The following is a 23,564-nucleotide window of genomic DNA, read 5'->3' as shown; positions in this document are numbered from 1 at the left end:
TAACGGCTATGTTCAAGAAGCCTTTTTTTATCTCCAGAATCCTTGAGACGATGAATACATTTTAGGGCCATGCAGCTTCACAAGGTCTGTGCATTTATTAGGCTTTGACATGTAAACAGTATGTTCCACTATTCAAATTGCTGTGTGGCCAACTGTGCCCTCTAGGCATATTTTCAAGCTTGAGGAAATAGATTTTTATTGTGAAACAAATTATTAATGAGTAGAAAGTGGTTACTCCAAATTGCTGTTGAGATAGACACTATGTTGAAGCTCATGTGGTACTGAATATACTATATATAATACGCAATAAATCAACAAAAAAATCACATGTAAATGAAGAAATTGTGTAAACCAAAGCTAAGGGAGATTGGAGGAAGTGCCTATTAAAGTTTAAGGACTATGCAGTGTACCGTAAATGGTCACCATTGTATGTTTAGCGCCTCGTTGATGATGACCTGTCTGACAGAGCCTTTACAGCTGGGCAGTAACAGATGTTCGCTGGTTACGGTAAATATTTAGTGTTTGTTAGCATCTAACTCCTTTCATTGATCTTCAAGTTTTAAAATACATCCACCGCTAGGCCTCCTCCAGTGTGTTACCTTTGGCTTTTGACCCTCACTTCCTCTCACCTCCGTGTCTTGAAAGTAGCTTTATGGGACTGACCTGTTCTTGAGGTTAGGGAGCAGGAGAGGGTAAAGACTCTGGACTTACCAGACGATATTAGCTGCTTTTTCTTAACTAGTCTCATGTCCTTTACCCCTCCCTTGAGACAACTGACCTTTATCAAAGCATGCTTAGGGGTTAAAAAACATGAAATGATTCAACCTGTGTGTTGATTTATTTTGAGCAATTTTCCCCCTTGTTCCACTGCTGCAAAATTGCGTCGCATAGTAAACAAAACACTTTTCACGTTCTCTGTTTGAGTGAAAGAAAACCATTCAATTGTTGCTCATTAGTCAATATGGTTACAGTTTAGCCAGTAGCACCATGTGGTAGGTTACCAGCAATCACTATGTTAATCCATATACAGTAGGCTTTCCCCCTCACGTGACTAGGGCTCCCCTTCCGTGCCCAGTATGTGCCAAGCTCATTTCCTTTAGTTACAATAAAAGTCAATACAGATGCTGAATTGGGTTGCAGTGCGAGGGGCAAAATCCATGAATAGATTGATGTGTTTTAAAGGCTGGTCCAACCAGTCAAGATTGCGTTGATAATTTACAACCCAGTCCTTTGTAAATAACTGTGTGCACATCTGTTGTCTATGCTGTGGTCGGATATGATAATGTCGGCCTCTGTTTGAGATTGATCTGTTCACTTTCTGCTCAGGGTTTGCAGTTCCTTTTACATACTTGTTTGCACTAAGGCTGCAGTCACTGTCAGGATTAACAAGGATTACGAAGAGAGTAATGCTACTTCTTATCAGGCCTGTATCACTGTTGCCCGTGCTTAGGTAATGACGGACAACACGCACACTCTCACACATTAAATGTTTTTTTAGTGAGTGTCAGAGAAGAAGTAAGACTGAAAAGAGAAAGCAAACAAGAGAGCAGAAAGGAGTGCTGCTTTGCTCCTGCACAGCCCATTACATAGTTCATCCTAACTTTGACATTGTTACGTTTTACAATATGCCTCTTGCTCATCATTCAAATGGGATTTAGAGGAGATGTAATTAAGGAGATAAGGCTTACCAAATGTTGCTGCTGTTATCTTAAAATTGGCTTCGAAACATTCATATTTTTTGGTTATTATTTCATTTAATTTGAACTATCCTGGTAGCAGCATTACAGATTACTTCCACATTGACAGATGCTTAGCAGTAGAAATAAGAAAATAATTTTCCACAACAGAGGCGCTTTAGTGATCTGTTATAGAGAATCATGGACACACTAGTTGCATTTACTGGATCCACTTCGTTTTCTTTCTGCCATCAGTCTCTATAAAATGTCCTCTTCCGGTCCGGTTTACAGCAACTAAAGCGGCCACGTTATCTCTACAAACGCTTGGGGTCTCCCGAAAAACAGAATAGTTTGGAGTGCGTGGTGACTTGATTAACCAATGATTGATCACTGCAGGCTCAGTTGAAAAGAGTGTCCTTGATTTGTCTCACCAATTTGATCACTAATTCAATTACACCATTAACACTCTGAGCAGCAGGCCAGGATTAGTCTGGGTGTTATACGTCCATTCCACAAGGCTAAGTCATGACTAGATCTAAAGCAATTTGTGTCAATGAAATCCAGTGAAACCTCCAACGATTAAACTGTCCACTTGGGTGTGACACGGCTAAATGTCTTGTGCTGCAACACGAGTTCATGCCAACCTTTTTAAGACTTTTGAATGTAGAGGATTCACTTGCCCTTAGCACTTGAGTGGGGGACAGCTTGTTTGTATCGTCCCTTTTGACTTTTACATCCATAATTCTATTTTTAAAGTGCCAAAGATCCTTAAGGTCCCATCTAATTAACACTGATGTCCCTCCTTTTAGCACATTTTTATTTCAGGTGAGGAAGGATTAGGATGCATTTAGTATTCAGTTCCTGCAGGATTTTGCAACACTTGCTAACAGTGTTATGTCCACTTTGCCTTCAGAAACCTTTATGAGGTGTATACTCATCTCCCCTCACACATTCACAAGTGAAATAGGAGCAGTGCACAGTGTGTTGTAAGTTGCTCAAGAGATGAAAAACATAGTTGCCCACTCTGCAAATGTCTATTTTCACATAGCTCTTAGGTCAAGGGAGGCTGTGGCGCAATGGACTAGTGCGTTTGTTTGAGCACAGGTTCAAACCCTACTGCAGTCAGCATGTCGTTGTGTCCCTGGGCAAGACACTTCACCCCAAATTGGTCCTGTGGGGATTGTCCACAGTATTGAGTATGTAAGTCGCTTTGGATAAAAACGTCTAACATGTAATGTCAATGATAAGTACTGCTGCTTGACTGTTTTTGACTTTTTTGACACATAATCCATGTTCTGGCTTAAACTTTTGAGTTCTTTTCCCAGGCTTTCTCTATGGATATGTCAATGAATTGGCCCCTGGCTCTGCTGCCCGAAGACATAACCCAGTTGACTTGCGTCTACTCCTGCACCTGCAGACAAAGCCGCACTCCAGACTTCCTCTGTAATAAGTCGGCTCAGTTTGGGCGCAGCCCTGTTTGTGTTTTGCCAGCTCATAAGCCAGTCATATATATATATTAGTGTGTGGAAGCACAGCAGGCAGGTTCAAAGACAATATTTGTTGTACCTTGAGATTGTCAAAAGTCACCTGAGGTCTATATATGAGCTAGAACTACAGATATGTGAAAGGCTATACCAACATCATGTTCGTGATTGCTGGGGGTGAAGCACAAGTTATTAGAGGGAGAAGATTTACTTCTTTACTTTTTAAATCCATTATAAGAGTCCTCTTTATTCACCCCCACTGAGTGAATAATGTTTGCTCAGTAAGAGTAATCCTTTCCTCATTAACAAACATTCTGTCCTGCAAAAAAACTACCAACCTCAGCCTTTTTTCAAGCCCTACCACCCTCCCCTCTTCATCTGCCTTTACTGTAAAGCTAGCCACACTCTAATGTGTTTTTTTTTGTCCCTCCCTCTTCAGTGATTGGGTCGCATTGGTTTTGTCTTTTTGTTTGTTTTGCTGCTAAACAAAAGTTATTACAGTGATTCACCGTCAGCTCCAGCAGCAATAGTCTCAACCATGCGTCTGTCAAGTGCAAGGAAATACATGCATCTTTCTGCTGTTCAATTCTGGGATGTTTGTTTATTCAAGAGCAACATAACCAGTAAGAGACTAAACGTGTCCATACAGACTTTGTACAGTGCATCCGTGGTTAAACCAGCAGCTAATATCCAACCTCCTGCTGGTTTCCTAAGAATAGTCTCCTTCTAATATTACTTAAATCAACTTAAAGTAATAAGCTGGTATTATTGGTACTGAATGGAGTGACTTAAGTAGAGAGAGCGAGGTCTTCTATTATGTCTAAAGGGCAGCAACTTAAACTTGCTCCTCCAATCCAATTTAAAGTGAAGGACCTAATGAGTTTCTACATCTGTTGTCGTCGTTCAGAAAGAAGTAGGCCTACAATTTGTTTAAGTGGTCCCTGTTTGGTCTGCTTAGGATATTAATCAGTGGATGGTGCTGGTGTTTTTCCATGTGCTGTTTGTGCTTTTAATAGTCAGGTGAAACACACTTGCGCACTTGCTGCTTGACACATACTATATTCAGCTTGAATTAAGTTTAGTTCAAGAGCGTTGTTAAATGGAAGTCTATTTACGCCACTTAAGTTCCTTTTCCGAGGAGTGGTAATAAGACATCTGGAGTCGGAGTCATGTCACCTGTCAATTGCTGTTGGCCTATTTAGCGTGAGACGAGGTCTGCAGGATGAGCTGAACCAATCACAAGCATCAGGTTAATCTGCACACACACTTACAGTAGAGCCTGGTCTACTCTGTGAACACACACACACACACACACACACACACACACACACACACACACACACACACACACACACACACACACACACACACACAAACATAAAAACTTTGCAGGCACTTGTTGAAATATATTATTTGCCTTAATCCAACCACAGCTCAGACATGTAATTTTCCAGAGGATTAAGTGTTTTCAAAGAATACAGTTATTTATTCGCCGAGAAACATCTGGAATGTGGTGTCGTTGTTGGATTATGAGTTGATATTAACTTGAGGGATTACATTTGTCTCCGGGAGGATGTGAGGGATGTCCTTGTGCAGCTGTGATGGTACAGTAATGGTCTGTTGAAGAGTAAACGAGATGTGTGGTCTCTCTTTCAGGTCGGGAGATGTGTGAAGGAGTGTGACGGACGGCCATGGGACTGGAGAGACGGTGGCTTCAGGCTGTCACCACTGCTGTAGCCATCTGTCTGCTAAGTAAGTATGCTAATGTAAATATGGATTCATCGCATACACTTCGAATACATTTCCATAATTCATTTGCCCACGTGAACTTTTAGCTTTTTCTCATATTGTAAGAGGCATTTCTTAGTTGCTGTCTTCATCAAGGCTGATAATGCCACTCCTCAAAATTAAATACTTGTTCAATAAACTGTTAAACTGATCATTCGCAAAATGCATTGATATTATCAAAACATTAGACATAATAATACAAATGACTTACTCATTACCCAAAGCAGCTGGACCTATTTTGGGTTGAGCGTTGTGTCAGGTGTTGTATCAGGTAATGGTTGTATATCCTATTCTGCTAACACACATTTTGTAACACATGTAAATATGAGTTTGACATGAACTGTACAGATTAGCTTTGATATAAATCTGCTTTGTTGGATCACATTAACATGGCAAGTTCTATCAGATGCTTTCTCCATTCATATCGTCATAAATTCCAACAAATGTGCTTTTTCGTAACACTTTCTAAATTGCGTTTTTATTGTTTGTTAGACACCCAGCTGTTTTCCTCCATTTGTCCCTAGCATTTGTTTGCACAGCTCCACCAAAAGTAACCAACGTAAACAAGACCAGCTGTGTTACCCCCCTCGTTATGGTAAAGCATCGCCAAACATTTGGCATATGCCGCTGTGAGCTGCCTACATACAGTTTAATGATGAATCTGGCACAGCTCCCATTGACTTACATTGGAGAAAGTAAAGAGGAGGGGTTAGCAACATGGTCATGAGCGGACGAGAGAGAATGGGGCCAAAATCCAACTTAAATAATATCTCTGGGTGTGGATTTAGATCAATCTGGGATTTATGCTACCACCACCCGGAGGCACGCTTCTCTGTGTGCGTGCATGTGTTTGTAAAAGGGGGGGGGGGGATTGATTGTGCTGGCCCGCAGACCATGTGTGTACCCCAGGGGGTGGTGGGAGGGTGGCTGGAGAGAGCACCGAGGGTCCTGCTGTCCTGCATCACAGTGACACAACCCCCCCCACCCCCCTCTGAGAGTAAAGTAATCACCAGGCCAGATGAGTAGCAGAGCAAACACTGGCACCCAGTTGCGCGCACACCCATGAGTGCTCATGGCAGCAATGGGAGGGAGGAGGTACAGAGAGCAGACACTGCTCCAGGTGTCACTAATGGGACTGTGGTGTGTTTGCAGGCTTTGAAGCTTCATGATCTCGTCACAAAATGGGGCACACAATTGTTTTACATGCCCTCTGATGGCCCAGGTTTAATCAGGGAACACTAGTATCCGGATGTCATAGCCTCTGTCTGATCCAGTTCGACATAAGTATTCATGGAGCAGTTGTCGTGTCTTTTAATCTGTCAGCCAACAATTGATCTGTGTTGTCTTTCACCTCTGTTGTTCTGCTCTCTCCCAATATACTGCTACAAATATTTCATTAACTGTTCTCCACATAGCAAACCATTTCTCTGGAATGAATGACCTAAAAAATTCCAGAGAGGTTCATCCGGCCTCTCTGGCAGCCATTACTCTCTTTAAAAGGCCCATATATGTCTCAGCGCTTTGTAGAGCATGATTGATGTGTTTATTGCCTACTGTGTTATCAGCAAATCCCCTACCTTATCCTTGTGATATGCTATTGCTCTTACAGGTGTGTCTAAAGGTGAGGCATCATTGGTCCCGGCCAGAGAGGGGGCCTCTGCAGAGCTGAGCTGCAATCTCAGTCCTCCGTCCAAAGAATTCACCACCCCAAACCTCTTTCCTCTGCATGTGGTGGAATGGGTGCGCCTCGGTTACAACGTTCCCATCCTCATCAAATTTGGAGTATACGCTCCTCGAGTTCATCCAAACTACAAGGGTAAGAGATATACAGATGTGTTCAATTATACACTCCTTCCATAATGTCTTTAAAACATGTGTTACTGGAAATCCAATCCCTTTATTGAACTTTTCCTACTGCTTTAGCGATTGGACTGCACTCAGACCGTATCTACCGTATGTACCGTTCTCTGAATAATCTTTTTTGAAGACAACAAAGAGCTGACTCTGGCTAATATCATGGCAGTTTGTTTGTGAAAGGATTCATATAACTGACCCCCGATTGACAGATTTCTCTAATTATGGTCCAGTAGATTTAACGTTGAGTAGGGGGGGGTGGGTGGGAGGTGTTCCATGTGTCAACTTTCTCTTTACTTTGAGTTACATTCTTCTTTCCTGTGTTGCCAAGGACGTTACACTGGTTATTAAGGTAGACTTGGGAACAGGAACTTTGGATGAAACAAAACTCTGAATAGGTAATCCATCAAAACCACAATCCCTGTAATTACTGATGGTGTGTGTTTCCAGACTGCATTTGCTTTGAAGGGAATAGGGGAAGGGCGAGAATGGATGGAGGCAGTAAAAGGGGGGTGGGGTAGTTGAGCAAGAACAAGGGGGGTACCAGTAACGCCGTGCATGGGGGGATTAGGAGTGTAGGTGGGGGCTTGGTGGTCTGATGACAGTGTTTTATTAGTATGCTGAGGGGTGACCCAGTAAGGGGAGATTGTTGTGCTGGAAGGAGGATGGATGAAGCAATGGCAATAATGGGAGTTTTCTTGCTAGAGCCCTATAATCCCGTCATTGTCTACCAGGGGACAAAAGACAAAGAGGGGTATCACAACCTCCCCTTGCTTAGCCAAAGCCAACAGTACCACTGGAACCCCAAATCCCATACTGTCCCAACTAGGTCACTGAAATGTACAGGGAACCTCGCCTAAAAGCCCTCTGCATTTTCAGGAACTCCCACTGAGAATGAAAGCCTCTGATTTAGAAACATGTTGTTACGACTCGCAAACGACTTTTGAGGTCCAGAGGGTCTAAACCACAAACAGGCCGCCCTCGCCAAGCAATGTGGCTACATGTGTTTGGCATGTTAACCCTCTTGTAGGCCATTTCATTGTTTCGGGGCAGAAATCTGATGCACAAGCAGCCATAATGAAGTAAACAACATTGCAGAGATGTGGCTCATAGTGGGACACTGATGTCCTGACACTGATGTCCTGACACTGATGTCCTAATGTTTTGCCATATCTATCCCTTGTGTGTAGTAGTCTGGTGTGGGCTTTACCCCTGTCTGCCTCAGATCCTCATATCTCCCCTCCTGCTGGAGGCAGATGGCGCTATGTGAAGCGTGTCAGCACAGTGGGTCTAATGTATTCTACCCTCAAATTAAAAATGTTGGGGGATTTCAGATTTAACCACAAGACAGTCAAGTAGGGGACCACTTCCTGATCTTTGTCTTGGCTTGTCTGAGATCAGGAACAGAGCCGTGATGAGGCTTGTACTGTAGGGTTGGATTTACAACATAATGGCTGCTTGCAATAAAGCTAAGTAAGGTGTCAGACTTCAATATGTATTACTGAATCTAAGTGCTTTCATGTCCTTCCCTTGGTGGTCTCATTGCATTGCAAATGCTGTGCATTTAAGTAGACTCAAATTAAAACATAAAAGCATTCTCAAAGGCTGTCTGTCCTTGGTCTGCTGCTTTGTCTCAAGCTCACTAATGCTATTGGCCATTTTTAGAAACAGAGATGGAAAAATCAAAGCAAGCGATATCTTTGCAGACTATTTCAGTCGTCCATTAAACCAACATTTTGATACGATATCAGGTGCATTTGAGATTACACTCTGTATTTGAGGAGTGTCACAGCTGCTGGGCGATATTCATCGACCCCATTGGAAACCACCCTGTCTAGGTCACATAGGGCTTTTCCAACAAGGCCGTTTAAGGGCTGGTTCGGAGCAGGAGCCCAATTGTGAAGCAGCTTTTCTTGTTTCCACTGCAGAGGTGCCGGCTCTCACATGTTGAAGGCTTTCATCAGAGCCTGGTGTAATTGTTATGTAAGCAACAACAGTACATGACAAATACGACGAATAGAAGTTGTTGGAGAAGTCATGCTTCCAATATAATTTGGTTTTGTGAAAATAATTTAAAAAAGAACACAGCTCTAAAGCAGTTTGCCAGCTTTGTTACTGTGAGTGAAATCTGCGGTGGTTGCTGGAAAGAAATTGCAACCTAAAAGTTGGCGTTATAATGCAATAATAATTTTGTCTACGAACAAGCAAACCGGTTCTTAGGAGGATTGCCAGTTGAACATACTCCAAACCTACACTAACCCCAGCACAGAACTGGAACTGATCTCATTTTACTGGTGAAGGGGCCTGAGAGCCTCTCTTTTCTGTCGATTGAATCGGGAAGGACTTAGTAACCCTCATCCCGCTTGCTCTGTGTATCGCACCCAGCATGCCCTGCAGGGCTGAACATTACTCAACTCACAACAAAGAGGGAACAGCCGGATAAATTCTGACTGACACATTATTATAGTCAGTTTGAGATGTATTTGTTGAGATAATATGTTCCAGTCTTGCGATGTCAGGATGGTTTACTGTTGCAGAGTGAGATCAAATGTCTCCCGTGTGCTGAAGTAAATCAGGAGAGACTGTGAGCAGGGGAATCCGACCTGAGGTTAGAACCACAATGGGCAAACCCCCGATCTCAGCAGGCCTCTATCACACTCTCAGTGTGACCTCTGAACACTGGAGAAGGTAGGGTCTGAATTTGACACACACACACACACACACACACACACACACACACACACACACACACACACACACACACACACACACACACACACACACACACACTTAAATCTACTGAGGCGCACACACACGCAAATCCTGAACTCTAGAACCTTTGAACAAGTAAGCTTTTGCAAACATGAAATTATTTGCTGTAAAGTCCAGCTGAAGGGTGAAACTGATCGCCTTTGTCCATCAACAACCTGTTATTCCGCTATAACTAGACCCAGATTATGTGTAGCAAACAATGAAAGAAGAATAGGTGGCTGCAAATTCCTCCAGGCTTAGAGCAGCAGGCCATTAAAAAAGCTCAATTTCCTCATGCCTGAGGTGTGAACTGTTCGGATTAGTATGATGAGCATGAGGTCACAGTCCGTGCTGTTCTGATCATTTATATATCCGTGGTGTCCAAATGTCACGGCTGTACGATTACTTTTGTCCAAGTGAAGTTTGGTTTTCTTTTTTATGAAAGTTGCTTTCAATATTTTGAAGATTGTAACACATTTTATATTCCATTATATCGTTTTTGAAGACTTTAAACATTTCCCTGATGGTCACTCACAGAGTAACTAAAGCAAAGCTTAAGCAACTATTAATAATTAACAGCAGTGTTATCTCCTACTGACCAGAAAACAAAGCTCATGTTTTGTGCTGGAAAACTGTTCAAACACGACTCGTAATCTCGCTGGACCGAAAGGTATTTTTCAAAAATCCTTTTCTCTGTGATCATGTACGAGGGCTGATGTCGGTGGTGAGTTGAGTGGCTGCTGTAGTGAAGTGTGGCACGTGAGCAGTGTGTGCTTGCTGGTGCAGGGGGTAACAGAGCTGGACAGGGCGAGGGGGACAGAGTTAACTGTAATCTATATCACGACAAAGAGCTATTCATAAGAGGGTTAAACTGATTAGGGAGACAGGAGGATTGAAGAGAGAAATTTGGGGGAGTGGGAGGGGTCAGCTGTCAGAGGCAGGGGGCCGGTCCCAGACTTATGATTGTATTCAAATCAAAACACATCCCACAATGCACCTCCGCTCGGCTCTCTTATGCACATACGGAAGGACAAAGAAAAGCAGTGCCGATGCTTCTCATAACAGAATAATCTGTCTTCCTCCACAGCCTCCGTGATGGTATCGCATCTAATTCACTATCCCCTCATGTATTTCTATGTCAGTAAGTACCAGTGGGAACCCCCAGTACAAAAATCACATGTTGATTTAATTCCACTGGAGCAATAACACCCTTATCCTCGAGTTTCAGATGCTACAAGACTAAGAAAATACAGTAAACATGCAAATAAAGTGCTGTAAATCTTAAATTGGACTGACAATGAACAAGATTTATGTGGGTACAAATATATGAGGTGTCGGTTGCATGGCAGTGGTTTCAGTCGCAGAAAAAGCCTCATAAATCTTGTTTCAAAAAGAAAAGAAAGATAATATGATATCAGAATCCGAGACAAGCCCAGCTCCTGGCCAGCGGCACGGCTCTGAAAGCCGAGTTCTTCCTAACCTGCCACCCTCTGGGCGAGAACCTGACTCCCGCTGATATGAAAGGGGTGCGTCTTAGGGGTTCACACAGCAGTGTTTCCATTTTCTACTCTTGGCTGCACTGCAGCTCGATCTGTTGGAAACAAGGGGCTCATTTTAAGGTAGAGTGGAGCTGTCATGTGATAGCTGCTGGAGAAGGAACAAAGACAGTGAGGAGGAGGAGGAAGAGGAGGGGGATGGACAAGAGAAAGGAGCAGCAGCTATTGTTTCAGACATTCTCCCCGTCTAACATAGAGTCTAATGATGTTTGTGTCTTGAGGATGGCTCGTGGACATTGTGTTAATGTTGAACCAGGGGGAGTGATGAATGTGTCTGCAGGGGAGTTACGGGGCAAAGAGGTCAGAAAGGGCATCCTCTCATAGCCTGTCAGTGGATTATTGATGCACAAAATTCGAGTAGCCTCCCCGTAACCTCTCGCTCAATTCCTCTTTGATTGAAAACTGGGAGGGTTTTTACTGATATGACTGATCATTTTCAATATTAGTGTTGTTGTAATTGCAGCATATTTGCATTGTATCTCTGCATCAGGCCACCAGAGAGAAAAAAAAACCTTTGCGCAGAGCACCTGCCGAGAGCCATTTGAGATTTCAGTTCAAGTCCAGAAATGCAACATTCAAATTTAAATAAAGCAACATTTGTCACACAGCGTCAGCCTTTTGTCTGTCAACAGACTGAGTAGAATAGACCCTTTTTTTCCTGCCTCTCATTTATTTCTCTCACTCTTTTCTGCCTCTTGTTCCGCTTGATGTGACACAAGACAGGTTTTTTGTACATCTAACCAAGTTTTTCCCACTTCGTAATTGTTCAAACCTCTGACAGTACAATCCCACGCCCCCTTCATGATCGACCCTCCCCTTCCCGTGTTTCTACAGCAACTGAATTCAAATCCAAACCTACAGCCCGGGATTTTTCTGGGTCTCATTGCTATGGTAACCTGAGAGAATGAGTGGGGGCTGCCGTCTCTTTGTAGTGATGGACAAGAGGGAGGCTACGGGAAAGGGTTAAGTGTTCGACGGGCGAATCTAGAATTCCCCCGCGGAGACTCACTGGATTTTGAAAATCAACTTGTGTATACACACCCACGTGCTTCTGAACCCACAGGATCAGTGAACATGGTCCGTCTGAGGGATTTCCATGGGCAGTCTTGTTATAAAAAAGAGTTGCTAACAGCCACTGTGATCTCTTAAGTATCCCATAATATATAACCACACAGGGATTAGCTTCATGTTAAAGAGGGTTTGTGTGATTTTGCACGTGAAAGTGTTTTCCCTCTCGGCCTGCAGTTTGGCAGGTTATTCCGTGTCCAGCTGCATAAAGGTTGCACAGGAAATGGGCAGCCAGGGGAGGATCCCTCGTACAGAGAGGAAAATGCCTAAAGTTATCCCCACACCTGTTATCATCCGCCTGCACATTTCCTCTCTCCTTGCCCTGCCCAGTTGTTTGAAAGATGCTGTGTGAAACGAGAGGCATTCATTTTATGGTGCCTCTAAGTGAGTGTGTACCGCCCATCAAACACTGGCCGGTCTTTTAGGAGGTCAGTCAAACATTAAACCTAACTATTAAGCACAGCAACAGCCCCAGTCAGGAATGCAGGGTTAATTGTTAGCTATTGTTGTCTGCTTTAACTCTGTGTGTGCTTCTCCCTGTCTTAAGGCCACGTAAAGGGTTGGATGTATTTCATAGCCTGTAGGCTCTGCTCCAGACACACTGTCTGCAGGGAACGCGGTGTGAATAGTGAGGGTTTGGGTTTCTCCTGATATTGTTGCCTTAGGACATTTCAAGAATGATCTGCTTTCATATACAGTACATATGTCTACTGGGGGAGAATCTAAAGATCAAATTATGATTATTTTTTATTTTTTATGCACAACTTTGTCCAGAGAACTGAATGTGACAAACAATACCTTTTATCATATGGGCCTAAACAACCTGTTAAATGCAAATGAGTATGACGAGATGCCGGAAACTTCTCCACTGTTTACTTTCAAACAGCTTTGTCCAGAGCCTTGTATGAGCAACGTGTGTGTTTTCCCCCTGCACGCATCCTTCTGCCATTTAAAGGCCTGATATTGAAGGGAGGAGAAAAGAGTTCATTGAGAGACAGCATAAAAGGAAGTGGGGGTTGGTGGGGAAGGGTAACTCCAGTACCCTGAAAACCAGTCTGCAGTCGTCCAGGCAACCAGCAGATCAAGTTTCAAAGCCTGACAAGGAGTTGTAAGAAGTACAGAGAGGAGGAGAGGCAGTGCGGTATGGGTGTGTGTGTGATAGGGACATGTGTATGTGCTTGTGCATCGATCCATCTGTGTGTTCACACTTCACACCCAAGGTCAAGGCGCGAATCAACCATGCTTTCCTCCACATTGTTTATCTCAGCCCAACTTCCCCTCATTGATAAAGAAAAACAGACTACTACTGTTGAACTGCAACAATATAAAGAAGAAAACAGACACTTGACACACAATGAAGCAGCCTTGGAGTATTCCTGGCATGCTCATCAGAACTCTCCACTCAACCATCTTCCAAACCCTAAATGACAGGACACCAGTTTCATCTGTAATCATGCATGTCATTGCAACACGAGTGATTCATATGTTTGCACTTAATCTCAGGGCCACTGACTGCTCATCGTCTGAGCTGCACCGCCCATATTTTCATAAATAGCAATCTATGTGGTTAGTTATTTGCGAGCAACATTGCGAGCTATGATTGGCTGTTAGAATAAAGACTGTGGCCTTTTGTGACACTGGATGCCGGTCCCCTCTGCATGGTAAGCCCTCTTCTTGCATGTGCTGACTCTGCCAGTCTGGTTGAGTGTGTGTGTGTGTTGACCCTCTCTCTCTTTCTCTCTCTCACCCCTTCCTCTTTGCCCCCTCCTCCCACAGGCCGTGTGTCTCTGACCCGGGGTGCCTCTCTGCGGATTGAGCGGCTGACCCTGGAGGACGAGGGCTGGTTCGAATGTCGCATCCTGCTTCTGGACAGCAAAAAAGACGACTTTAGAAACGGCACATGGACCTTCCTCTCCATCACAGGTGCAGCACTGCAGGGCTTTGGGGACTCGGGAGCAGCTTCTCTCACTGGCACTGTCCTTGTTTAGATCAGCCACAGCAAGGAGCCTGGCAGGGTGTCAGAAGGCCCTGGCAAGCTGAAGTGTTGTAGCAGCGATCAGAGCAGTGTGTGTGACGCTCTGCGCTCACACTGATCCCATCCCATCATGGCCTGTTTTGAGCTGATGTCAGAGTTGATCTTAAGAATGATAGGAGTAAGACAGCGAACTTGGACATTGTGTGGGCTAAAGATTAATAATAATAAATTATATTTCTATAGCGCTTTTCTTGAACCCAAAGACGCTTGATTAGGGTTAAATGCTTAAATCTGAGTTTTTTTCAATCACCTGCTTCCCACTTTGTTTCTAATACACACACACACACACTCATTCTCGTTATTCCACAGTAGAGTTTAAAGCTCCATTGAGAGTGTGAAGACGGGATGTGATATGATTGTACTGCGGTGAATGAAAGGTCTGCATGTGCTGAATCAGGTTGCAGGTGAACACTGGACACCTTTGTACATCACAGTATTAAATCATTCCATGTATTGTGTATCATATGAATACACATTACCCAACAATATATCTGGCAATCCCAAAACCAAACTTGACAGTGCATTGGTCATAGATGATGGCATATTAATCCAACACCCTCTCCAATTCCTTGAGTGCATATATTTTTGCCGTCGATGGATGTTAAATCATGAAACCGTTTTGTTCTTCAATAGAGTGCTGCAGGAGTTCTAAAACCCTGGAAGAAAATTGTTTGTTTTGTGTGTTGGGGCCCTGACATAAGCCCTGTAATTAACACAAGCCTAAGAGATTTGTACATGTGAGTTAACACCATACATGTGCATTTTTTGCTGAGACGTGTAAATATCACAAACATTTTTCTTGCTAAAGAGCTTATTTTCTGCAATAATCCCAAATCTAATGCTAAAGAATCATTTGCTTTTTGCCCAGTGAACTAGCATGATGCCTACTTCCAGGTCAGCCTACATACATATCTCTTTCCACTATAATCACTATCACACAGACAAAACATAGCAGTCTCTCAGTCAACATCATTGGACTTGCTGCTTGTTTTACCATTTGTGGTACTTAAAATCACACATTTGGAAGCATTAACAGGGTCTCTTACTGAATGTGTTGACTCAGTAGAGTACAACATATGGTTATAAACAGCTCAATTCACAAGTATACTTCACAAAATGTGTATCTCCAAACAGAGGACATACAAGGTCTGGGGATCATACAGATAAACCAGATGTTTTAAGAATCAAACCAGTCACAGGTGATCCCTCTCATATGTTTTACCATTATTTAGGTTTACCTTTTAAGCGTTTGTTGAGAAGTTGTCCACCTTTAAGATGCCCTCATTGACTGTCGATGTCTGCAGTAAGTGCAAAAAGTGCTCTAATCGTCCTGTCGATATGTCCCATTTAAAAAAGGCAAGTGGAAATAACCCTTACATCTGTGCTCCCTTTGTCCTAGCCCCACCTGTGTTTATAAAGACTCCTCCAAGTTTCGTGGAGGTTCTGCTCGGAGACTCACTGACTCTCAGCTGCGGAGCCCATGGCAACCCTCGACCAACTGTTGTCTGGCATAAAGATGAGAGCCGAATCGAGAAACATGAAAAAATTAAAGTGAGATGAATTAACAGATGGCATTTGCAGTGTTTTAATTAAATACTTTATAATTAGCATTTTCTGTAAGAGTTGGACTTTGATGTTGCTTTGAAGCAAAGTGCTTTGTTGTCCTCTCGTTGACAGCCTCATGATCTTCCTCCGACTTTTCTCTCTCTTTGATCCTCTCCCTCTTCACCTTCGGCCCCTTCTAGGTGCTCAATGGTACCTTGTCTTTGGCCTCCGTCGAGAGAAATGTTTCAGGAACATACAAATGTCACGTGTCCAACTCCGAGGGGAATCTCACCCACTTCCTGCAGCTGCAGGTCAAAGGTCAGTGTTGAACTGTCAATCATCAGGGGAGAACTGAATTCCTGCTTATCTCTTGTCCAGCATACACTGTGATGTTCAGGTGAACGAGACACAACATGTCAGTGAGGTTTTTAAACTACGCTTTGAATGTCTGTTATTTTCTGACGTCACACTGACACTCAAACTAAAGAAAAGGCCGAATAAACTAATGGGTAAAAAGTCTTAATAGGGACGAATTGACTTATCTGATGTTAGTGTTTTTCTGATAAAATCTACTTTCTTTAATGAATACATGTCAGGTTAGTCCACACCATACATGCTGTGAGTGTGTTTGAGAGAGATTGACAAAAAAAGGGCAAGAGAAGCTAGAAGGTGGACTGTTGCACGCAGGCGTTCCGTAAGTTATTCATAACTGCTGCTTTCCCCCTGTCTGCCCTGAACCTGTCATTTTGTTATAGTAAGCTTATCTCGGCATGCTTTACTACTTTGCAGCCACCACCGGAAACTTATCCTACAAATATTATAATACTAATACAATTGGTGAAGCCTAATCATAATCTGCAACCGTGCAGCAGTACCAGGTTTAAAGAGAACAAACAAACGCAAGATGCACATCAGTCGACTGTCAATGTTATAAATGAAGTTTTGAACTGTTTGGTAAAGCCCTATAAAGTAACATCTACAAGGTATGGTTTTCTGGAATACAAAATATCTATGTTATCCTGTTCTCATCAAAAGCTTTGAGATTGTGTATGTGTTACCCACCAAACCCAGGGAACAGGTGGAACATCCTGGTTACAGAGTGTATACTGCCACCTAGAGTCCATCCCCTGCTGTAGCATTGATTCAAGACCAACTGTTACGTCCCCACTAAGGTCTAGGGGACCTGGAGACAATAACATACAACCAATAAAATGAGGGAGTCAGTGTCAGTTGACAAAAGGTTTATTTTGCGTAAACCCAGAATCGAACAGACATATACTTGAAACACTCGGTTGGTGAGGAGGAGGAGGAGGAGTCAAAGGATTGTGCCAAACAAAAGAAACAAGCATAACAAAACCAGGCCTATCTCTACATCTATCCTTTGAAACCAAAACTCAAACAAAAAAACCCTCACTAACTAAACTACAAAGAATTTGACAAAACAATATACAGGGGTGGCAACAATCCGCTAACCTAGTGTGTCTGAACATTAGTTAGCTACGTGGTGAGAAATGTACAGGGTACCCCAGACTTACCTAACTCCTCCACCTCTCAACACACACACTTTCACAAAGGTCAGACAATTCAAAGTTCATGAGTTGCTAAACACTGCAGGCTCCTTCATCAGCAACAGGCCCAGAGTGAGAGAGAGAGAAGACTTCCTGGGTGCCTCCTTTATGGTCGGCCCTGGCTGCTGATAGGCCAGCTGAGGGTGAGGGGATCTAATCAGCCATCAGACTCAGGTGCACAGGCAGATTCCGATCAGCTGCCGATTAGCTGTGCAGAAGACAGGGAGAAGAGAGAAACACAGGAGGGAAAGAAAACCCCACAAGTACAGCCTGCCTGGCACGTAACACCAACCAACAGTCAGGACTTATCTCTTTAATTAGGCCAGACTGTGCGCATCAAGATAGAAACACAATACTTACAATAGGGTGTGTTTTGTTTTCTTCCCACTTGTCAAAAGGACCTCCAATCATCATCATCTCCCCAGAGGACACCACCCTCAACATGTCCCAGGATGCAGTTCTGCAGTGCCAGGCTGACGCCTACCCTTCTAACCTCAGCTATGAGTGGCTGAAACAAGGACAGAATGTTTACCATATTGAGTGAGTTCACGTCTTTAAATGAGCATTACAGTACAATATATCACGTTACATTTACAACCCAAGATAGTTAGTCACATCACAGATTCTTACATCTGTCAAATGTCAAACATAGTTAATAAGACTTAATCAATTACAGTAACCTCATTTTATTTAGTGGAAAACTGGGGAGATTATATAAAGCAAGTCTTTATATACACACAATGGATAGCTCTGGCATTTCTCCACAGCATGCATCTAATGCGATCCCTTCTAATTAGATTATTTATAAGACTGTTGTATCATGTGGTCTTCAGCTTGCTATAAACCTCAAATAAATGAGATTAGTCTTTAGATTATTGCCATGTTTTCAATGCTCTGATAATCTTATCAACATTATCTTTTTGTTTGAATACTTCTCAAAATGTACCTTGCTTTGTTGTTTTGGCTTTAGGTCCCTGAAGACCAGAGTGAAGGTTTTGGTGGATGGAACACTTCTTATCCCTAATCTCATCCCAGAGGATAGCGGAAACTACACCTGCATCCCGACTAATGGGTTACTCACCCCGCCCTCTGCCTCTGCGCACCTCAAAGTGAAACGTAAGCCTGCGATGAGTGTTTTATTTTATTTACTTTTTCCAAACATTTAGTTTCTCTTAAAGCCCTGGGCAAAAGCATCTTTACTTTATGTGATCAATTCATTTCCCTGCATCTCAGACCCTGCACGCGTGGTCCGAATGTCCCGGGAAACGTACTTGCCTGCGGGCATGGAGGGGCGCATTATCTGCCCCGTCCAGGCTGACCCCCCTGTGCTGTATGTCAACTGGACCAAAGATGGGAACGATTTGAATCTTGACAACGTAATCTACAGCTAGCAACACAGTTTGCCCTGCATTGTCTCAGCCTCCACACAATGCCACATGTTGATAATTTCTTTTTTTCACCTGTCCAGTTTCCAGGTTGGATAGTGAACTCAGAGGGCTCCGTGTTTATTGCAACAGCCAATGACAACGCTGTAGGCATGTACACATGTACGGCCTACAACAGCTATGGCACCATGGGGAAGTCTGAACCCACGAAGGTCATTTTGCAGGTGAGGCGGCTGTTCTTCTTCTGATATATAGAAAACTGTTTCCTAGTAGTTAACACAAGGGCAGAAGTAAAACGTCTCTCTTTCTCCTGCAGGACCCCCCAACATTAGATGTGCCTCCTCGGACTGAGTATCTCCAGGAGGTGGGCCGAGACTTGATCATCCCCTGTGAAGCCTCTGGAGACCCCGCTCCAAACGTAACCTGGAGCAAGGTACGGGGTGTTTTTTTTACTGATCAGTAGAGGCGCTGAACTATCACTTTTTTCGTTTCTTATTTTAACCTGTTGCTAAATGTCCTTCCTCACAGATTGGCCCTTCTCCTCGCTCCGAGTACGCCGTGTTAGCTAACGGCTCCCTCCTGCTGCAGCCGCTCAGTAAAGACCACCATGGGGGCTGGGAGTGCTTGGCCACTAATCGTGTTGCAACTGTCAGCGCAGGCACTGTGGTCATGGTGCTCGGTGAGTGGGCCAAAGTTATATTTGTTTACATGTAACATCCATCTTGAGTGAATTCTAGGTCTAGTCTAACATTTACTTTCATTATCGATTCATCTTCCAATAATCTTTTGGGATGAATCTAATGCCCCTTTTTTCTAAAGAATGTCACAGAAATAGTGAAAAATAACCAGGGAATGTCTTAAAATGCACTTTCAGTCCAAAAGCCAAAATATATTAAAGGTCCCATGACATGGCCATTTCTACTGATCATAATTCCATTGTTGAGGTCTACTAGAATAGATTTACATTGTTCAATGTTCCAAAATCACATTGGTTTCTCATACAGAATCTCTGTATAGTAAGTGTATTCACTCTCTGTCATAAACGGCTTGTTGGAGCTCCTGCTCCTGGAGCTCATTTTTCTGCTAATAATAACAAGACAAAAATATCCAACTATAATTGTATATTTTATTATGGATTGAACGTGAACTAAAGTGCTTGTATTGGCAGATGACCCTGGGCCACTGTGAAATTATGATGCCTAATTGAAACAATTACAAATGCTACTTATCGATCTAGTTCTTTAACAGTATTTTTATAGGTTCTTTTTGTTGTTTTTTTAAGGGGAAAACAAAACATTTGAAAGAGAATTAACATGGATTTATGTTATGTATAGTGTGGATTATGGGCTGCTAGCACACATAACATACTTGCAGTGGTGATGGTAACTAAGTAGATTTACTTCGTTAACGTTTTGGAGTATTCATCCATATTGCTGACAGAGGTACTTTATTAAGAGTTTCTCTGTTCCTCAGGCACCAGTCCTCATGTTGTGTCCTCAGTAAATGTCGATACAGAGATGAACCAGGCCAACGTGTCCTGGGTGCCTGGCTTCGATGGTGGATACACCCAGAAGTACACTGTGTGGTAAGTAACACAAAATACATACTGTTTGATGATGCCGTTCTCACCTCTGAAAAACATACTGTTTTCTGCTTTATGTCTTTATTTTGTCTGTTTTGCTTTCCTTCCAGGTTCAAGCAGGCATCCAGAGGGAAACATGAATGGGCCTCTCTGCCTGTGCCGACTTCCAAAAACGACCTGCTGGTGACCGGGCTTCTTGCTGGCACTAGCTATCAGTTCAGCATCCTACCTCAGAATAAACTCGGCTCTGGACCTTTCAGTGAGATCGTTTCTGTGCGAACATTAGGTTTGTGCGAGTTCTTTTTGGAGTTCCCCTCACTCTCTCTAATGCTGTTTTACAGTTTGAACTTATATTCAGGGTTCGTACGGGTGCTGGAAATCCTTGAAAATGCTTGACATTTTATGAGGTGTTTTCAAGGTTTGAAAAGTGCTTGAATTTGGGATTAAGTGCTTGAAATTGTAAATGCTTTACTTCGCAAAACAGCTCCCCTCCGGCCTTCCCTGCAAGTGTTTTTGTTACGTGTGACCTGGGCATTCTGATGAGAGTGATAGATGACAGGAGTATGCCAGGAGGTTGCAGTTTCAACGAGCGTTGGCTAGCAGAAGACAAATACAAGCCATGTCTAAGACGAGGGTCAAGCCCACGAGTAGCCTCCTGCAAAGTTTGCAAAAAAATAATTTCAGTTCTTCACGATGGGAGAGTCTGCGCTGAGTGTGTTTGTGTGTATTGTGTTTGTGTCAGGGAAACACCCACAAGAAACACCGGCTGTTGTTATGCTTCTAGCATTTACATGTAGAGTCAGGGAAACTCAGATCATTGTGACAAAGATTGACATCAGGGCACAGGCCAGAACTAGGGCTACATACAATAGAAGGTCCAGGATGAACATGCATATTACCCGATATCATCAGTAGTAATACAATCAGAGCACGGCCAAGAGCTAGCAGTGAGTCACAATGCCTAGTTTATTTTGTGCGCACATTGACAGTGGAATGTAGCATAATCATCTTTTGTTGAGACCTCATAATCACACACGATAGTAGTGGCTGTTCGCATTTGTTATGCGCAGGAGGGGGTAGGGAGGCAGCGAATAACGCAAGGAAAAAGCAGTACAGTTTGGGATTAGCCATTGTTAGTCCAGTGAAGGTTGGAAGCAGCACTCACCCAGAGGTCAACAGTCCTTGGTTGTCCAAGTCCTTGGTTGTTTATAGCATAAAGAACATCTGATTTAATGTGAGGTAGGGAAATAATCGTTTGAGTATAAGTACGTGTATATAAATATGTAATTNGACACAACATGTGTGCAAATGTATTTAGTATTCTATCCATGTGAACATGATTTAAGTGTGGGGACCTAACCTCCTGTAGGGGGGTCCGTGGGCATGCTCCCCCGGGAAGATTTTTTTNGGTGCATTTTCAAGCTTTTCAAGCATCTTACAGCTGTTGTAAATTACATATTTATATACACGTACTTATACTCAAACGATTATTTCCCTACCTCACATTAAATCAGATGTTCTTTATGCTATAAACAACTAATGTGAGGTAGGGAAATAATCGTTTGAGTATAAGTACGTGTATATAAATATGTAATTTACAACAGCTGTAAGATGCTTGAAAAGCTTGAAAATGCACCTTGAAAAGTGCTTGAATTTGACTTTGGAAAAGGTGTAAGAACCCTGTATATTGTGTCTTCTGATCAGCTGTGCCAACAGAAGCACCTACAGTTGTCACCATCCTCCCAATGCTGGATCCTCCAATGTTCCTGTCAGCCAACCGCACGGACCAAGGTGTTCTCCTCCAGTGGTTTCCTCCTAAGGCTCCGTCTGCTCCACTGACCAGCTTTGTGCTGCAGGCCCGCAGGGACCAGGGCCAGTGGCTCATCCTCAGCAGCAAAATCGGGGCCAATCAGAGTGAAGTACTTGTAAAAGGACTGCTAAGGGTAATTACTACATTTCTCCTCCATAAGTGTCTGTATTTTCCAGAGGATCAGTCTGTATGTCCTGTTGGTTTCAAATTGATGATATGAATGAAAATAGTTGAGCTAACATCATAAGAATACATGTTTATGTTCAATAAACTCCTGATCTGTCTGTCTCTCAGGACTCCAGTTATGATCTGAGGCTGATGTCTCGCAGCAACAAGCTTCTTAGTGAACCGAGTGAGTCCGTCAATGTGTCCACAACAGGTAAGTGCCTTTTATAGATAGCCATGAGCTGAACATGCATTGAGTGAAAGTTCCATATTACTAGTTATTTGCTAAATTAACATTAGTTTTTAGAAATGTAATTCCTTGAATCCGGTTCGATTACAGGGATGGGGATTTACCCCGTGCGCCCGAGTTTCTTGGAGTTCATCCCAGAGCCCCTGTTGGCCGGTGTGTTGGGAGGAGTGTGCTTCCTGTTTGTGGCCATCATCCTCTCGCTGGTGACAGCATGCTACATGAGCCAGAGGAGACAGCGTCGGCGCAGGAAGAGAAGACAAGGTCAAATGTCTCATTTAAAATGTTCTCCCAAAAAAGAAGAGCTGTGTTTTCCGCACACCAAGAGACTGTGTTTATTGTTGATAACCAGGTTTATGTCAAATGCACTTTGACATGTTTGGAACATTTCATCAGTGCTGTCTTTTGAATCCTTCTTTCACCTTTTCTAGATCTCCCATCAGCTCTGCAGATGAGCCCATCTCAAGAGTAAGTGTCTTCACCAGTACAGCTTTATATCTTCATCAAACATTTGTTCCTTTATTTGCAATTTGATTTTGAAATACGAAATGTTTAGTGTATTTAATGCTTATTCTTGTATCTATTTTGGCTTGAATGTTTTTAAATTACACTAAAAGCCTTCTCACCATCCATTTCACTTTATGATATGACACATTTATACTGCCTTATGACTTTTAACTATAAAGAAACTATTAAATGAAGATACTTACATCATTGCAATCTCATCTTTGTAATCAGTCTCAAGTTACAAATTGCACCTTTTTGCTTTTTCTTTGTCAGATTCTGCTCGATTATGGCAGAAATCATAATCTCGATTATTTGGCTCAATAATTGATATCACGATTATTAAAAACGATTATCCATTTACTTTGAAAACATCCATTTATTGCAAAGAAAAATGTGAACAGTATGTTTTTAACAGTTGATTACCCTGAACTTTAAGTTTAATTCAACTGAAAAACTAATAAAAGAAAAAATTAATTTGTTTATTTCGATTATGTTGTTTTCATAATCGTTGCAAGCCAAAATCGTAATTGCGATTAAAATATG

At 42.8% G+C, this 23,564-nt stretch overlaps 1 protein-coding gene and 1 long non-coding RNA gene across 3 annotated transcripts in view; one reads left to right on the top strand and one right to left on the bottom strand.

The window, feature by feature from the left end:
• LOC104961734 (uncharacterized) overlaps positions 1 to 16,984 on the bottom strand; it is a 19,817-nt gene extending 2,833 nt beyond the window's left edge. Inside the window, exons 1-2 of the long non-coding RNA XR_800129.1 lie at positions 16,912 to 16,984; positions 16,468 to 16,469 (exon numbers count right to left, since the gene is read on the bottom strand). This is a non-coding gene — a long non-coding RNA (uncharacterized lncRNA). The remainder of the gene's footprint in view (positions 1 to 16,467; positions 16,470 to 16,911) is intronic.
• igsf9b (immunoglobulin superfamily, member 9b) overlaps positions 1 to 23,564 on the top strand; it is a 31,803-nt gene that overhangs the window by 1,815 nt on the left and 6,424 nt on the right. For both annotated transcript variants that reach the window (XM_010790070.1, XM_010790069.1), the window contains exons 2-18: positions 4,817 to 4,912; positions 6,558 to 6,764; positions 13,954 to 14,100; positions 15,612 to 15,763; positions 15,958 to 16,075; positions 17,724 to 17,865; positions 18,296 to 18,441; positions 18,559 to 18,701; positions 18,794 to 18,934; positions 19,027 to 19,143; positions 19,239 to 19,389; positions 20,184 to 20,295; positions 20,403 to 20,578; positions 21,997 to 22,235; positions 22,397 to 22,481; positions 22,608 to 22,778; positions 22,946 to 22,982. In XM_010790070.1, the coding sequence (XP_010788372.1) occupies positions 4,852 to 4,912; positions 6,558 to 6,764; positions 13,954 to 14,100; positions 15,612 to 15,763; positions 15,958 to 16,075; positions 17,724 to 17,865; positions 18,296 to 18,441; positions 18,559 to 18,701; positions 18,794 to 18,934; positions 19,027 to 19,143; positions 19,239 to 19,389; positions 20,184 to 20,295; positions 20,403 to 20,578; positions 21,997 to 22,235; positions 22,397 to 22,481; positions 22,608 to 22,778; positions 22,946 to 22,982 (2,345 nt within the window). In that variant the 5' untranslated portion in view covers positions 4,817 to 4,851. The remainder of the gene's footprint in view (positions 1 to 4,816; positions 4,913 to 6,557; positions 6,765 to 13,953; positions 14,101 to 15,611; positions 15,764 to 15,957; positions 16,076 to 17,723; positions 17,866 to 18,295; positions 18,442 to 18,558; positions 18,702 to 18,793; positions 18,935 to 19,026; positions 19,144 to 19,238; positions 19,390 to 20,183; positions 20,296 to 20,402; positions 20,579 to 21,996; positions 22,236 to 22,396; positions 22,482 to 22,607; positions 22,779 to 22,945; positions 22,983 to 23,564) is intronic.

Source organism: Notothenia coriiceps, unplaced genomic scaffold (genome assembly GCF_000735185.1).
Source record: "Notothenia coriiceps isolate Sejong01 unplaced genomic scaffold, NC01 NC01_scaffold00033697, whole genome shotgun sequence".
NCBI lineage: Eukaryota > Metazoa > Chordata > Actinopteri > Perciformes > Nototheniidae > Notothenia > Notothenia coriiceps.
Note: the sequence above shows the minus strand (reverse complement) of the source record. Positions and strands in the feature narration are given on the sequence as shown.